This window comes from Diadema setosum, chromosome 5 (assembly GCF_964275005.1).
Source record: "Diadema setosum chromosome 5, eeDiaSeto1, whole genome shotgun sequence".
NCBI classification, from domain to species: Eukaryota; Metazoa; Echinodermata; class Echinoidea; order Diadematoida; family Diadematidae; genus Diadema; species Diadema setosum.
Window position 1 is genome coordinate 25237453 of NC_092689.1, and position 18168 is coordinate 25255620.

General features: G+C 38.1%; 1 protein-coding gene across 1 annotated transcript in view; it reads right to left on the bottom strand.

Moving 5' to 3' along the window:
* LOC140228644 (dual 3',5'-cyclic-AMP and -GMP phosphodiesterase 11-like) overlaps positions 1–17574 on the bottom strand; it is a 159319-nt gene extending 141745 nt beyond the window's left edge. Inside the window, exon 1 of the mRNA XM_072308892.1 lies at positions 16583–17574. Within this exon, the coding sequence (XP_072164993.1) occupies positions 16583–17365 (783 nt within the window). The 5' untranslated portion in view covers positions 17366–17574. The remainder of the gene's footprint in view (positions 1–16582) is intronic.
* Between the last annotated feature and the right edge of the window lie 594 nt (positions 17575–18168).

Below are 18168 nucleotides of genomic sequence, written 5' to 3' on the forward strand. Positions count from 1 at the left end.
ATCATTTCCAATCGAGTTGATTACATATAACTAAGTACTGAAATACTTGTTACATGCAAAATATTTCACTTTGAATCAAACCGTCATTCCAAAGATTAATTACCTTGATTACAAGGGGACTTTACTAACAAAAAAACTTTTTTTTCATAATAGTTTACTTGCGCCATACCGAAAAGGGGAGAGGACTTAAGATATTCCATTACATGGTAACAACGGAGTTTTGTTATGTTTTAATTTGCTAAATAGACCTATGGATGGCATTGAGAAAGTCATGCTCAATGTTCTGATTTTTCTCTGGAAGTATGTATACAGAAAGACAAGAAATCAGAATGCTAGTGCCTTTGATCTCTTCAAGAATGAAAGTATTATGCCCTTAAACCTATTTAGCAAAATGTTTAACCCTCTCCTTATCATACATGATCTGTTTGCATATAATACCAATTGCATTCTGAGGTTGGCATCCTTAGAAGGGTTAACTGACTCTAATCTATGTAGTGCTACAATGTATAATGCTTTATACAAAAACCTGCATGGATTCACTTTTTAATTTCATATCCACTGTCATCTTTCATCTTGCTTAAGAAGCATGACAAGCAACAGCAAAAACTGAATTTAATTGGAATGTGACAAAAGCTCATCTCCCACGAAATGACTCGATCTAGTAATAAAACTGAATATTTCAGGCCCAGACATTTTGTAGAAAGTTGACTTCCACTCTGCAATTTACATCACTAACAATTAAGCATGATACTGACTTATGTGTCAGTATAGGAGTCACAAGCTAGGTAAGAACCCCTTTAATTCAGAGTTACGCCCAATACATCTTGCCCTCCTTCTTCTTCTGACTTCAATAGGATTAATTAACCTTTGCGTGGCATATGGCTCGGGAGGGCCGCGCAGAGATGTGATCTGATATGATTGAATCGCGGAGTTAGCAAGGCTGCAAACGAAGCTGATCGCTTCAAGAGAATTCTTATTATGTTGTTCTTCCTCGATGGCCTATTAATTAACTGGGATGATGACAAGTGTGTCTGGTTTCGACAGAGAAGCTACATATCAAACATGTCCTCCTGCTCATCACACATCATACCCAGCAGAGTCTGGCCAAACCAAAGGACAATGATCCACAGTATGTCCTTCACTGGTCTCTCATATCATAACTCTTTCTCCTGTCTGTTCCCTCATCTCAAGCTTTTAGCAGCTTTGTCAAAGAGTATTCGATGCAAGACCAATCCACAGTTGCTTTTGCTTTTCCTTATCTTTAATGATACTTTGTCATATTATTTTGAATCTGCTGTGAAGCTGCAATTCTCAGCTGCAATAGAAACAGCACTAGATGATGGATGCTAACTGAAGTAAATGTTGATTGGTAGAAGGTAGAAAATTCTCAAAAGGGTTAACATCAATATTTTGCCCTCTTTGTGTGTACTTTTTGTTTCCTAGATGCAGTATGACCCCCAGGAATGCTTTGTCCAATAACAATGTCTAAAACAGACAAGAAAGTATTTCTATTAATACATCTCTTTATATGACAGAAAGGCATCCACATCTGCATTAACCACTGCCAATATCCCATGTTCATTCTGCTTTAGCTCTTATACTTTTTACATATTTTAAGCGTTTAAAAAAAACTGAAGTTGTGAAAGGTTTTCTTTCATTGATGTCCCTTTTTAGTTCTTATGTTATACCCAAGCAGATATTCAATCCAGCTCAAGGAGGTTCCAATGATCCACCATTACTTTCCACTTTCTCCATCTATTGATCTATCAAGCGACTGTTCTTCTCCAGTACTCTAAAAAAATTAAATACTATATGAGTGAAAATATTCACTCCTGAAGGAGTGAATAACAAAAAAGAGTGAATTTCAAGTGAAAATGTTCATTTTCACTCATTTTGGAGTGACCTCAGGGATCACTCTAAGATTTTGGAGTGATCCCTGAGGTCACTAAATTCACTCCAATTTCACTCTAAATTCACTCTTTTTTGTTATTCACTCCTTCAAGAGTGAACATTTTCACTCAATTTTTTTTTTTTTAGAGAGTAATCTACTGATTCAGCTCTGTTCCATGAGTATGTATATTTGCAACCTATCTTTTACTTCCTCCATATCAATATAGCTTTAGATGTGCATCATGCCTTTACCTCTTTCTTACATATTTTCTTACCAGTACTTGTTTTAAATATAATTGCACATAAGTAAATAACACATAAATGCAAAAAATTTAAAAAAAGGCCACACATCTAATCAAGAGCTCTTTCCTTGTACCTTTCTATTTATCTATCTAGTCATCTAGCCTTTGGTTTAACTTCTTTTCCTAATGTCAGCAACAGCACAATGAGAAGGAGAAGATCGATGCAAGACTGGTAAATGGGAGGTATTCTGTGCAGCACAGTCTGATTGCAAATATGCGCTCATCATTCGGAGTGTGCATGGTATGGCCATTTGATATGTGGCCGGGGCAGAAAGATGGGGTCAGGAATGGTGAGCATGCACATGTATGATGAGGATTTTCTGCACACTGCAGGAAGCAAAATACAGTCCCGATTCTTAGACCCATCATGTGAGAGAAGGAGAGGTCTACCATTAGCTGATAAATTGAGAGATAGAGAGAGAATGTGTGTGTGTGTGTGTGTGTGTGTGTGTGTTCATGTGTGTGTGTGTGTGTGTGTGTGTGTGTGTGCATGTGTGTGTGTGTGTGTGTGTGTGTAAGACAGAGAGAAGGGGAAGATGAATACTGCAAACAATGTGACATAAAGAAGGCATAGGATGAAATAGAAAATGAAATGAAGACTTGCTTACAATAAAGACTGGCAGTTTGTAACAAGAGTTTGTGTGTATATGGTATACAATGTGCGCCTGGGTATGTGTGCACATCGAAGGGTGTAGGTATGATATATGAGAGCACATGTTTATGTGGTGTCTGCGGGTGTGGGTTTGCAGGTATGTATGTTTGTTTGTGTTTGTGTGTGTATCAGTGTCTGCAGACTTGCTGTAAAGGGAGCTGAGAACTACACATCTGCTGGGACAAATTTTAATGCAATTATGGCAGAACACAGCATCATGTATTCAGATAAGTATGAAATATTCTAGTTGGTTTAAAATAAAGCAAAATGTACATTCCCAACTTCTACAATACAGGAAATAAAATCAAGAAACTTTATCCAATAAATATCGAAGAATTCCAATTTCATCTTCTGTCGACATCCATACAATGAGCAAATGTGACATGAAAATATTGTTGCTGGATATATGTCCTCACTGCACTGTTTCATTCAAAGTGTCTCTTCTAATTTCTCTTTTTCTTTCAGTAACTATGGTTTGGATTCTCTCATCTGGATGAGAGCCAATGATATAAAAGATCATCATTACTGCCAAATGCTTTGCCTTAACCTTTGACCCTACACCCTTGGGACCATGATCCAAAAACCCAATTATTTGATCCATGCTGGTACATTCCATCCTTTTTGATGGAAGGGGGGAGGGGGTTGCACATCAAATCTGAACAATCATGACCATAGCATTGATTGCCTTCTGTTGATATTTCTCCCTTCCCTCGTACCCCATTCCTCCCCTCCCCCTCCCCCCCCCCCCCCCATCCCTATGCCACCCTAAGACTGTGATCAAGATGACTCAGAGAGAAGATTACTCCCAGCCTAGGAGGATAATTGCAAATCACTGAATGATAGGACTGGAATCCTTTGCATTCCTTGTGCATGCTGCTAGCCGCATCCCTTGATGTAGGTTTGGTGGTAACCCAAATTCCTAGCGGAACCGGCTCCACAAAGATTGGTATACACTGCCTGTGAGAGTCAGGGCCAGAAACATGAGATGGTTCTACACACAGCATTTCATTTTGACTATGGGAATGCCATATGTGCAAAGTATTCAAACGCACGCCTCATCAAATCATATGTGAAAAGTGCACGCATTTGAATGAACACAGTGAAATAATATATGTGATATGTATGATATGCACATGTGTGTGTGTGTGTATATGACTGTCTGTATGTCTGTCTGTAAACTTGTAAGCGAGCAAGCACAGGATGTCATAATTTTAAACTCAGCTTTTAACCTCCTCCCTACTTTCATTAATAGTACAAAAGACATTTACGAGAGGAGGAGTAGACATCTTTATGAAAGTAGATCACGGTCTACATTGTGCATCACACAGGCATTCCCCTTCTCTCTTCATACAAAGTGCTACAAAAAGACTAGGTCCAAAATAATGTGTTGAGACTGCCTTGTGGACCACTCCAACGATCAAGATTTATTGCCAGCAGTGGTGCACACAGTTGCTATTCCAGTGTGTGATAAGAGCATGGAGCTATGTGCCCTTTTCTCTTCTCTATCCACACATCATGTGCTTCATGAGTCTAGATGAGGGATGATGTGTCTTCTTCTCTGATCTTGCATCAATCTCAAGAATCCCCGTAAAAGTAATGTTACCTGTTTGCTTTTATAAGTAAATATAGTTTTACAATCATTCAACATCATATGTTCATATAAATACGATTCCAGCTTGCACTTCTTAATTGATGGACTGCTCTTGCCACATTGCTTCATAAATGTTATCAGACAGATGACGGTTAGTGGGGGAGATACAGAATGTTCCTTCCAGTGGGTCTGAATTATGAATGGAAGGGAGATCATGATAGTCAACTATACAGTCCATAGAAGCAAATTTGCAATTCTGCAATGCTTTTTCACTTGCAGTAATTGCATCCCACAATATTTCTGACACCAGAGTCAAGATGAGTAGAAACAAAGATATGTAGCATGTCAGTAATTTGTCATTACACAGGCAGAAATTCCTCATCCAGTGAATTGCCTACAACTAACAATTTCACTGTTAGTTTCCCACTTCTCGTCCAAAGTTGGAAGTACCCATGTAATACTGTATATGCCAAATATTTCGCGAGGTTTTTATTTTCGCAAATTTCGCGATTCAGGTGCTATTCGCGAGATTAAAGACTCGCGAAAATATTGACTCTGATCCCGATGTGAATGTGACGTATGCGTGTACTCTTCTCTGTTCGGTACAGGACTCCACGATCGCAAATTTAACCACTCGCGAAATCGTCGAGAATTCCCGACTCGTGAAAATTCAGACTCGCGAAATATATGGCGTATACAGTACTCCCTGCAGACGAAACAGACTGTTTCATGATTCCAACAATTGTATTACTAGTACCTATAGGGAGAAAAAAAAATTGCACTGATGGATATCAATAAGTGTACAACACCTGCTTTTTGTTGGTAGACACATGTATTGCTATGCTGAACACCGACTGGAAATTGAACCAAATGAGAGAGAAGGGAAATAGCCTACAAGGGTCATTTGAAAGCACTTGACCCATGCTGTCCAGTAAGGAACAGATGTGCTGTATCATGTCCAGACTGTCCATACTTCCTTGTGGGACTATGAAATCAGGTGAATAAATGCACATATGTACTGTATGTATTACACTATATTATCTTCTACAGAGGAAGATGGTAGTTGTTTATGCAGTGATGATTGAATATTTGAGATTTATCTATTTTCCACTGAAGGTTCCCCATTGAAGGTTCCATCTATGTGTGTATACTGGGTTACTCTTGAATTCTTCTTCTTCCTTCTTAGGAAGATGGGAACTTATCTGATGCAATTACTGTCCATAACGTTCATACATTTCAGAGCCAGAATGAAACAATCAAAAAATATGAAATGATAATATGTACACTCATGTTGTATGTGATGGTGATACTATCTGAAATATGTATTGCATTACAATTTGTTGCACAACATGCAATCATGATACACATGATACAAGGCAGTGGTGATGAAACAAGGCATAACACCAGACAATGCACTGACTTCCTCTAATACATTTTGCATCACATAGGGAAATTTGAAGGCCACAATTTGTACAATAAAAAAAAAATATACACACAGCTATCCTCGCCTCAACAACAGATTTCCACATCAGATGCACAGAGACACACGCTCATATTGTCCACAATCTCTCTTTGTTTCTGCCAGAGACTATCTTTTGGCTCACGATTCTCTTTGATTTGAGTTGGTTAAAAGCAAACTGTGGAGGGACCTGCGAGCATCTAGCCAGCCTAGAGAAGTGAGAAAAGGAATCCTAAGCATCACCAAAGCTGATGTGTTATTTCTTGACATCATGACAATGTTGGACGAGAGCCGTGTGCTACCACTATAAGAGATGGCTGTAGTGTTTAGCATGCAGTCACTGAAGGACTACATGCATGATATTATGGGGTGCAGTCTTTGCTTTGAGGGTTACATCACACATAAGCATGTTCTACACACAGCAGGTTTTGGCTTCATCTGTCTGTTTTATAATCTCTCCCTCTCTCTCTCTCTCTCTCTCTCTCTCTCTGTGTCTTTCTTTCTATTAACAACAAATGTGTCTACCTATCTATCTATCTATCTATCTATCCATCCATAGTGTCTATCTATCTCCCTTCCCTTTTCCCAGTGGCTTTTTTTTCTTCAGCTTTGTTTCTTTCTGCCTTGTTATTTTATGCTACATTGCATGCATCATTTGCGAGGAGTGTAATAGTGTTTACAGTACTGTCAACTCTCTTATCTGAAGCTGCTGTAAGCATTACATATATCAGAGTAAGGGAACAGGAATAAAGGTAAGAAGGATGGAGGGCTTGACAGCGCTAAAATCTCACATACTGAGCACATTTTCTGCTACATATTGTAGACGGCATATCAGATGCCTTTTGGGGGGCACAATGGTTTATCATATTAACTTCGTGTAGACAGGGTGAGATGGTTTGCACGGCGCTATCATGAAATGCTGTTAAAACGATTGAGTGCCCATGATGCTAAAACAAGGTGCGGTTAGTTACCACAAACGGTTTGTCACACTCTTATGATAAATACAGGTTGCAGTTGGACAGTTTGTAATGTAGAAACATAGTATGTACTGGTGACAATGCAAGTGCTATTCATCATCCCACATTACTTTTCCTAAGGTCAAGATATGATTTAAAAAAAAATCTCAATACTTGAAGTAAAATTGTGTGAACTTGGCATGGTTTAACCCATTGAGGATGGTTTGATTTTGCTACAACACCCATTTCCCATAGATGCTTGCCCAAGTATTATACTCGGGACTCGTCCTCAACGGGTTAAAAGTTAAATCTCTCCACATAGTGTAAAATGCCTCATGCCACTGGATACTGTAAATGTTTGTTTTTTTTAATTTGTGCAATTAAAGTTTTGCACTGAGCAGCTCAAAAACATATTCACTGGTTTTTAAATCCACGCTGTCTAATTGCTTACTCGCATGTTTTCATCTACTACACATAAAGGACAGAATTTGATTTGACATGCATAAAAATTGTTGTACTACTGTACTGTGCTGTATGCATCATACATCACTTTATACCACGAGTGCCATAAATTATGCATTACACAAGTACGGTGTACACACATTTGACTACTGTACAAGCTGAAATTTTCGCATACAGATATTTTTGCGAATTGCTACTTGGAGGACATTTTCACGTGTTGTTAATTTCGCGGTTGCGAGGGTCTAACTGAAATTAGTTATTCGTGCGTTATTTTCGCGTGTTGTTATTTTCGCGGTTCAAAGGCGATTCGCGAAAATAAAACCACCGCAAAAATTTCAGCTCGTACAGTACTATACACACAAACGATCAATTTCAATGTGTGACCTGCACAGAAAGCTGCTAACATACACCCATACACAAATATGAATACTACGATATGTACACATACACACACACACACACATACACACACACACACACATACATTGTATTACTGCTGTACGAGTATTTATCAGCTGCCCAAGCTCACAATTCAACTCAATCAAAATATCCATCTAGGAAATCATGAAGATATTTTCGCAGGTTTTAGAATTTGTGACAGCCATTATGATAGTTTGAAATCTACAAAGATTAATGAACCATGAATATTTCTGCATGTTTTTAAAATAATTTCACGCCTTTCAAATTTCCCCTTCTCATAAATTATGCATTTGCACATTCACAAAATAATTTCAAAAAATGAAAAAATATGCCTTCATTGTTATACTCTCATTTTGTAGATTAATTATTCAACTTCAGTATGTCACACATTGTTGTTAATCAAACATGATTTGAAAATGAAAGTGATATGCTTGATGTATATAAGGCATACCTTATTGTGCATGGGGCACGGAATTCTATCACTACGAGTAAGGAAATTTCTATGAGATTGAGATATCATATATGCAGAAGAGTTTTGTGACTGAATCATGTAAGTCTTTGTAATTTAATTTCTATCAATTGTTTCTTTCAGTTTACAAAACTAAATTAATGGGTATTGTTGCATTATATGTTCAACAGATGTAAATCTGATAAGTTGTTGTACGTGGCCCAATTAGTAATCCTATAATAGCAATAAGATACAAATTCATGAGGAAACCCTGCAAATATTGGCCATTTCTGATTTCGATCAGATTTACTCGATTACAAACATTAACAAGATGGAAGTAATATGATTGTTTTGCAGACCACACCTACACATCATTTTAGTGAACAAGGTTTCAACATGAGGTATCATCACATTCTTTACTTGCTACAGTTACATTAATAACAATGTTCCTGATGGCCATGGCAATCATGTTTCAGGCGACCATAGAATAAATCAGGATGGATGTGAGACAACCAGGGGGGTGGGATGAGCAAACATCACATATTGTAATTGCTGAAGATGCCTGGCTAGATTTTTTTTTCATGATATGACAGCGAGGCTACTAAATAGTACCTGGTACTAGTAGTAAACACACATACATAGCATGCACACCCAGCAACCAAGATAACTGCAAAATTTTATCATAACTATTGTTCACATTTTGTGTATTTAATGATTACACCAGGTTGACTGATATTTTTACATTTGCTTCCATCCCAGACTCACATTTGAGAATTATTTTGATGCACTAAATCTGGGTTTTTGTTTCATCTGCAAATTGTATTAATGTCTTTGACAGAATGCAGCAATATTTGTATATCACATTAGTGAAAGTTTGAGGAAAATCAGGGAATCTGTTCAAAGCTGTGAATTTTTGAAGTTTCAGTGATATATCCTTATATCATTCTACACACGTGACATCACAAACTGTTCAGTCTTCTCCTATGGGTGCAATATAGAAAGGAAATTACTTCAAGTGGAACTGTGCTTGCATAAAAACCTTCATCAATCAACACTTTCCTCCAAGATTCAGAGGTTCCAGTAGAGTTCGCACCAGACCCACAGAGGGCTAAAGGCATTGATGAAAGTATTGATTACATGTACAGTGTGATACAGATAGGATGTAGGTATGGGAGAGTTTTTATTACATGAATGTTATCTGAATTCTTGTAGCATCTGTGATGTCACTTCAAGACAATGGATGGAATGTTGTGAAATGTTATATTACTATGGAAGGAGATATAATCCTTTTAGCCACAAATACTTGATTTCTGTTCAAAAGGACCCCCCCCCCCCCATTATGTCTTGCAAGTGAGGGTTACTGCATTTACAGTGTGGCTAAGAAGTGCAAATACACCAGACATGGTTTTAGCTCATTTCAAATGTCAAACCATACTCCCACTCTGCAAAAGTAGCATTCTGTGTGGGAAAGGATAATGCTACAATATGCATCTAAAATCAAAGTGAGAGAGACTGCTGATGTTTGCATAGCATAAGAGTGGTACAGGAGTACGGTGCTTTTTTCCCCTATCTCCTTCCCTTTTCTTTACTCTGATGTACCAGGATTGTGTAAACACATGGAAAATGTTTTTTTTTTTCTATCTCTTTTTCTTCATAAACATTGTTGGAATATGCAAATCACCGCATGCAGGTGCACGCAGCATTCGATTGGAAGAAAAGATGGTTTTAAAAAAAAAATCAAAATGCATCATGCCCACAGGTTGAAATGCAAATATGCTCCAGCCAAGTATAGATTATGGCAGCTCATATTGACACAATGATGCAAGGTGTGTTGACACAGGAGGGGAAATCTGGACAGTTAGAAAGCAAACCAAGATGTTGCTGGTCTTGGTGGCTGGGAAGCTGTTCTCTCCAGCACACAGCCGCTGTAGGAGCATGAGGCTTCACTCCCTAGAAGACACACACAGAGCTACTAGTCTGATAAACTGACTCATAGTCAATACATAAAACAAGTCAGGTAGTGGCACTCTAAGATGCATACGTACTTACATAGGCAAAATACCAACTTGAAAAATGAAAAGAAAAAATACTGAAGTATTTTTTATTTTATTTTCATGTGGCAAAATAACACACACTATACCTGGAATTTATCTGCAATTAAAATCATAAGTAATAAATACGAACAACACATAGGCCATTCATGAAACATTAAAAAAAAAAAAAAGCATACAGAAATGTGAAGTTAAGCTTCTGAGTGAGCAGTATATGAGCATCAACATTGGTAAAACCTAACAAATTACTGAAGGTGATAAGCACAATCAGGGTATGCAATCATGACTTTCTCACTTTAAAAAATTGTAACTTCTAAAAGAATGCACCAACTGACTTAAAAATTCACATGCAGCATGCTAAGACATCAGTAATCACATGTGGTAAGACAATAGCTAATTTCTTCTCATTTACTGTTAATTATTAAAGATTAATTACCAAAAAGTTCCCCAAAACCCACGTAATGCGTCAAAAAAAGCATTTTACAACTTACGTAAAATCAAGATTTGAGGTCCATATTTTAAGTCTACCCCTATGTGTTTGGTATCAAATTAATGGATTTTTTCCTGGCATTGCTTGCATGCAATAAAAAACAGTGGTTCTTTCAGCTGGAGAAAGTTATAAGGTCTGAAGTCCCATCCTGGTAGGAGTGTAATGCTGGCTTATTTTTGTGACATTGTGACCTTTTAACCCATGCTGTACTGCTATACATGGAGAAACAGCTTATTTTTCTGCTTTTCCTGAGAGTACTGAAGACACACTATAATATGGTGCGCTGTTTGCCAATAAATGTTCAGCCAGTTTTGAGTTTTGAGCCATTTTCAAATGCTGAGTTAAATAAGTGCAGCCGTTTTTCAGTATTTTCAGTGAGGTATATCCTAATTTGACTACTTTAAAGAATCTTTTCACCTTATTGAATATCCTTGTTTTTTTAACCATGAATTGTACATATGTAGAAATCTATTGTGTGAAAATTTTAGCAAATTTGAGCAATAGGAACTTATTTTTTTATATTTTTACAAATTGCTGAGCATAAAAAAGTGCGATACACGCCCATGTTATACTGCATGAAGGTGAATATGATAAGTGTTCAGTGTTCATATTTCAATGCTTGTTCAATTTCTAAAGATATCATAAGCAAAAACATAGTATTTTGGCTTAATATGTCATTGTTTGAGTGTCACAGCTTGGATATCAACTCAAGTCATCATAAATCTCACATTCATTCTTCTATCTGTGTTTACAAATATGAGAATTGACCCAAACACTGTGCGCACATTCAAGGTCAAACTGTACAGATAATTTTTTTATGAAAAATATAATATCTTCCAAAGTACCAGCCCTAATTTCATAAAAATTTGTAATAATGGCCACTATATGTCTGTTACCTATTCCTGAAAGTTTCGCCTCTTCACTCTTTGGCAAAAGTGAAATATGATAAAATATGTAAAAGTGGTTTTATTTGAATTCAAAATAATGCCTACAAAATTGATCATCCATTTCGAGAAGTGAAAATATAAAATTCATTCATATTTTGTGATATGTCATGGCTATGTACTGGTGGTGAATGAAAGGGATATTTATCAGGAATATCTAACAGCAATATCAGATGAAAAAAACATTCTCCTTTTTTTTAATGAATTTTTCCAATATATTAGTCATTTCAATGTAATTCGACACCCCTAATTTAAATGCTAATTTATGTGCAGTTTAATGCAAAATGTTGACTCTTTCTTTACATGAAATGAAAATTTGAACACTCAGCTACAACAAACAACAAAAAAAGCATTTTCACCAAGTTTTCTCATTTTTGTCCTGTTACACAATTGCATACCCTGATTGTGCTATTGACCTGAAAGAGTTGTCTTTTTTTTTTTTTACTGCACTTCTGAGATGGGTCTATCAATAAGGGATTTAAAAAATAATCAAGCAACAGCTTTCAGCAACACTATGAAAAGTGATTGGAAAACAGTTTTTTACCATTTGTACCCACTGTGTATCTCATGGTGGATTCTGCTACGCTCCTCCAGTTGAAACCTTGCAAAGACCTGGATTCAATTATCATTCAGTGCATGATTGCAAGGTGCTAAGTGTATTCACAAGGGGAATGATTGATCTATCTCCAATCATAAAAATTACAAAAAAAATCATGGAATCCTTCGACACAAAAGACTGCAGCAAACACCATAGCCTTTGCCAACATCTTAGTATGCATGATAAAGCTTTCCTAATACACACTATCTAATCCAGTGAATTCAATTTGATAATGCTGCCTTACAAGTAAATGGTTCTTTCAGCAATTGAAACTAGGGGTATATCACCTTTCTCACAAAAATGCTGGCAATGAAATTTGGTAGACATTTGTCAGTCGCAACCGGGATATTACATAACAGGCCTCATGCATGGTCTTGTTTTAGATTTCTATTTTTCCTAGAATTCAAGTGCCTGTAGATATAACAATGGTAGATGTACCATTGGATATGATGTATTCGGTATTGAGGTGATTTACCATAAATATGTGTATTAAGCGTGTGAACGATCAAATGAGGACATGTTAGATGAGACATCTAGAGACTCATGAATCATAAGCTATGGCTTCAAAACTCTCCCATTTCAACAATGTGACTACACTTCCCCTGCTAATCCACACTGATTTCCCTCAATAAATCATAAAATATGATTTCAAAACCCTCATTTTTCAACAATGTGACTATACTTCCCTCTGCTAAAATCCACATTGATTTCCCTTAATTTATAAAAACATTGGAGAGATGCGGGTCCCTTAAACAATCAACTCTGGAAGATGCCTGACTTTCTCAATGAATGCATTTACATCTTATCGAAAATCCATACTCTCAGACAGGGCTCTAGTCTTAAAATTTTGAAATCATGTTCAATACCAACTGATGTTGTACATCCCTTAATAGTGACAAAGTCAGGTCTTTAGACCTAACAGACTGTAACTTGAACTTTCAAACACGTCACATACATTAAGTTTGCTATAAATCCACATGCTACGTTATACAGTCAACCAAAAATGTTTGGTACATGAGGTACTTAAGTAGTTGCAGACATTTGCTAAGCTGGTCAACCATTCCATATTCAGTGATGTGGAAAAAAGAATAAAAACAGTCTAGCAATATTTTTCAAACACAAAAACAATGCCCAGAAACAACAAAAACATGTATTGATTCATTCAATCACTGTGCAAGAAAATAGACTAACAAAGAATTGAGGTAACATTATATATACCACTGTATTATCTACTTTCTATTTTCAACAGATGACTTTATAATCAAGGCAATCATTGATAGATTCATTAACTAAATCTATTTTGGAAAAAGCATATATCGCAGCATTATAGATATTTATTACCTCAATCAAGTAGGAGAATGCACATTAATTGAAGGGGGTTCATGATTAATGACACCAATTATAGCCGTTTCTCCCTCTCTCTTTCTCTCTCTCTCCATCTCTATCAATCCATGGTATATTTCTTGCTCTCTGATGAAATCTCTCCCTCTTTCTCGCCCTCTCTCTCTCTCGCCATATCTCTGAGTACCGTATGAACAATCTTTAGAATCAGATCACCCCTCCTTTTTCTATTCATTAAAGTATTGTGATAAAGTAACCATTGCTCGCTCTCACACTCTATCATGATGGACGACTGCATCATTACAGACTCATTGACTGCCAGTTTGAAATTTAATGAGGAAGTCGGCTGGGCAGCCACACAGACAAGACATACTACATAGACTCCCCTTGTAATAGTCCCCTATCCAGAGTGACTCTTCTTTGAACAGAATTTCCCAAGCACATGTTATGTAGCATGATTAGTTACATATTAAACATGATGTAAGTATACAGGAATCATCCATCATGTGCTAAAGTAGTACCCTCCACTTTGCACTTCATGTTTAATATGGCATGGCAGTGAATAAGAAGAAAACTTTTTTTGTTGTTGTTGTCTTCATCGTAAATGGACAAAACAATTATATACCATTGTGACATACTATGTATTCTAACATGTCATGAAGCTTATTGAAATTTGAGTTTGAAGCCCTATTTTAACACACCTTGTCTGGAAAACATCCTGACAATGTCCATAGAACAAACACAGGGCAACATTCCTCTCCTTGGGCAATAAAAACACAGAAGAGAGCATGAGGTACTGTCTTAACAGACACAAATCATAAGCCTTGTCTCAGTAGGTTTCCATAGCAACCTAGCTGTTCATGCATGATCCAATCCAAAGAGTGAAAAATTGGATTGACAGAGGACATTGCCTACCTGTGCCATTTTTTAGCAAAAACTTAGCACTGTCAGATTTGAACACAGTCATTCAAAACATGCTGTATTGACAACCCTATTTGTGTTCAGCATGGATTTGCATCTTTATAGCAGGGCTGCACACTAACCCACTTTATCTACTAGTCCGACATGTCTGTCAGACCAGTAGGTACCCAGTTTTTCCACCTTTTACTATTAAATCTATTCCTGAAAAAGTCGCTGGTCCAACAGTGATTTTTACTGGTCTGGACCATCACACCAGTGCCAGTGTGCAGCGTTGTTAATAGGATAACTTTGACCATACTATTTTTCAGGTACAGAATTTGCAGTTGAGAAACACATTTCAGTTCAGAGTAATACCAGAAGAAAGATTTATAGATGCAGAGAACAAACACTGATTTTAAATTTGTACGATGATCAAACAGGCAACAGTGTTTGTAACACGACAGGATTGTGATCAAAGCAATGTGTTCGGCACGCAGTGTCATTCTACCTGGATTATTGCAAATGTATGTTGTGTGTGTCGGCCAAATCTTACCTCAAGAGCACCTTAATAGTAGGGCTGTCCGGATGTTGTCATAGCAATGTCAGGGTAATTACCCTAGGTGGCCTAGGGTAGACAACATTTACATAATAGCAAGGGGATTCTTAACAGGCAGAGCAATAACAAACAAACAAACAGGGTCTGTACTTTGTTGGGGTAACTGATTAGAAAAGCTCTGTTAAGACAGGAGTTGAAAACAGATTTCACTGTTGTACAGTGATCTGACTTTGACGGAAAAAACTTGTTTGTTTGTTTTTCCTTTTACCAAAGATACCCGTAGATTGCTGTGTAGCAGCAGTCGGGCATCCACGTTTATCTTCTCTACTTTTGTTTCAATCATCATCCCACTTATTGGTAGGTGGTTACTTGTCCAGTCTAAAAAGGAAAATTGGTTAGTACTTTCTGGAGGCACAGCACGGCAGACAGGCATTGTAATTTCTGCACATCACGAGTATAGAGATGCCTATTGGGAATAGGAAGACAGCAATCGTATGTTAAGAACAATTGAAATAGTTTGTAATAAAACTGTTTTATAGAATTGTTGTTACAAACTGTTCTTGCACACTTAATTCTAGTCTAGAGACTATCACCTGAATAATCTAAATTATTACATCTGAGGGTACACTTTGTAAATTGATTGACAGAGGAATACTCATTCCATCATTTCTACAATTTGCATTTAATTCTAAGACAGCAGATTGTTATTTTACTTGAAATCACCAAGCACAAATTGACATTTCAAACAATTTCTTTTTAATTGTTGGAATTTGTCTAAAGTTGAAGCACTTTAATGACACATTTGTGCATGAGCACTCATGGTATGTTTTGTGCTGTTCTCTGTTTTAAGACGGATTACCTTCTTTTCTTTTCCTCTGTTTTAACAAGTACACTGTACATTGTAAATTAGACTTTGTTCATTGATACTTTTCACTTTAAATCAGAAACAAAAATGCACTGAATCATTAGCACACATGGCCTATAAGTCAGCTACACTTTAAATGTATGTAGCATCACATATCCTTTTCATCCTAGGTAGTAAAACTACCAGTCATAACACAAAGACCTAACTAGTGAGATTTCATCACATTTGCCTACTGCTGAGCTGCCAACTTCAACTTCCTGACCATAAACATGCACATTGCTCATCTCATTATTGGAGTCATGCTGCTTACATCAGACAGTCCATTCAATCCATTCATAGATGTAAATAATTTTCATGTCGATAGCTGGCACCTACTTTTAGTTTACTACAGATAGTCAACACTGTCTGGTATTCTTCACTACATTGGTGAATGACAGTCAATGATTTTGTGTTTGTGTCTTGTAACACCTACACTTGCCCTGCAGCCCTGTCAATCATATCTAATCACCAAACATCTAATGCTATTTGTATGGTTGTCTTAATCTGGGGTTAAAATACAGCAAAGCAATTTGCCTTACAACAAGTTGAATTCCTTCTCGAAGTACAATAGTTCTATACACCGAGTACCTGAATGACCGGGCGATAAGCTGTACTTACCTCATATGCATTCGCTATGTTCACCGTTTCTCCAGTCTCTGCTACATATCCCACAATGCCCTTTCTCCATGGCACCCGAATCTCTTCCCTCGCCTGCTCAACGGTTGACTGAATCGTCACATCAAAAAGCTTGGTTGCCAAGCAACATTTCTCCGTGCCTTTTCCCCGGACCAAGAACAGGGACCCCCGGTCAGCCTTCGTGAGGATCAGAACATTTTGCAGGATTTTGTGACACAGGGTGCTGAGTTCGAGCTCATTGGCAATATCCTTGACGAGTTCGATAAGGACAGCTCGGTCATCCAGCTGCTTCAGCTCATTTAAAGACTTCCTGGATCGGGTTGGTGAGGACTTTCCCTGGTTGAGCAGGTAGCTGGGGGTTCCAAGAAAGCTTGGCGAGCCGTCTACCGTCTGAACCATGCGTCCCAGCGATCCTCCTGTACCCTGCACCTCAAACTCTGAAGCAGAGACTTTACGAACTGGCGTGTTGCTACCGGACGAGCTGTTTGGAGAGTGGGGAGATTCAGCCACTGGTGGTTTGGTGCTCTGTGACACAGCACGAGCAATGTACCAACCGTCAATCATAGATCTAGTAGCTTTTCGAGCAAAGTAATCATGTGCAAATGCTGGGTGTCCATCCAACCAGGTCTCCATTTTCTCATACTCCACTCGTTTCAGTTGCGACTCGCGATCCGCCTTGTCCCTCTCAGCCCTGGTCGGCTGCTGCTCCACCGGAGACCCCGGTAGGCTACCCGTCTTCTCCCGGTCACCCGGCGACAAGGCCATGGCGGCTCACACAACTCTTAGCTCTCCGCCTCAGCAGCTTAAAAACGGGGTTCCAGATCAATAATGTTCCACGACAATTCCTACAAGTTTTCTCGCTTAGTTGCATGAGAGTGATATTCAGCCCTAGTCATTTATACAGTGTTATGTATCTCATAAACAGGTATATTTACAAGATGCTTTCCTACCTTCACGTCCAGTGTAGCAACACATCAGACGGCCTTCACACGATAATTCAGCATCGAATGGGGTGGTGAACACGCTGATCATACTGTACGCTTTCTGCTTACAGCGTAGTGTATGCATAACACACACAATACACACTGCTAGGCTTGAATTGTGAGCTGAGTATGAGGACTGAGCCAGCTACCCCCATCCACCGCCGTTGATCGCGTGCGATGTGCGAGGGAGCCCAATTTCTCACTTCGCTAGGCTACCCTAGTCTACACATCCGAGCTCCACTTGTGATTATCATTTTTTTTTTTTTTTTTTTTTTTTTTTTGGTGGATAGCAACTATCAATGGCGTGATGCTGTTGGCAGCAGCGGGAGAGAATGCATCGCGATGCTGGGAGTGGAGATGAAATCGGTGACGGAGATGGGGAGTGATCACTTGTCCTGTGGCTGTCTGTTCAACCCATTAGAAACTAGTGGTGGCGGTTATGGCAGTGGCAGTGGCGGTGTTGCTGAACTGGATGGTTGTGGAGGCCGGTGAGAGTTGTAGCAAAGATCCTGGTTGTAGTCACATCTTGAGCTGGATCGGAGATTGAGGACTTACACACACATATTCATCGGCAAAAGTTGTCAA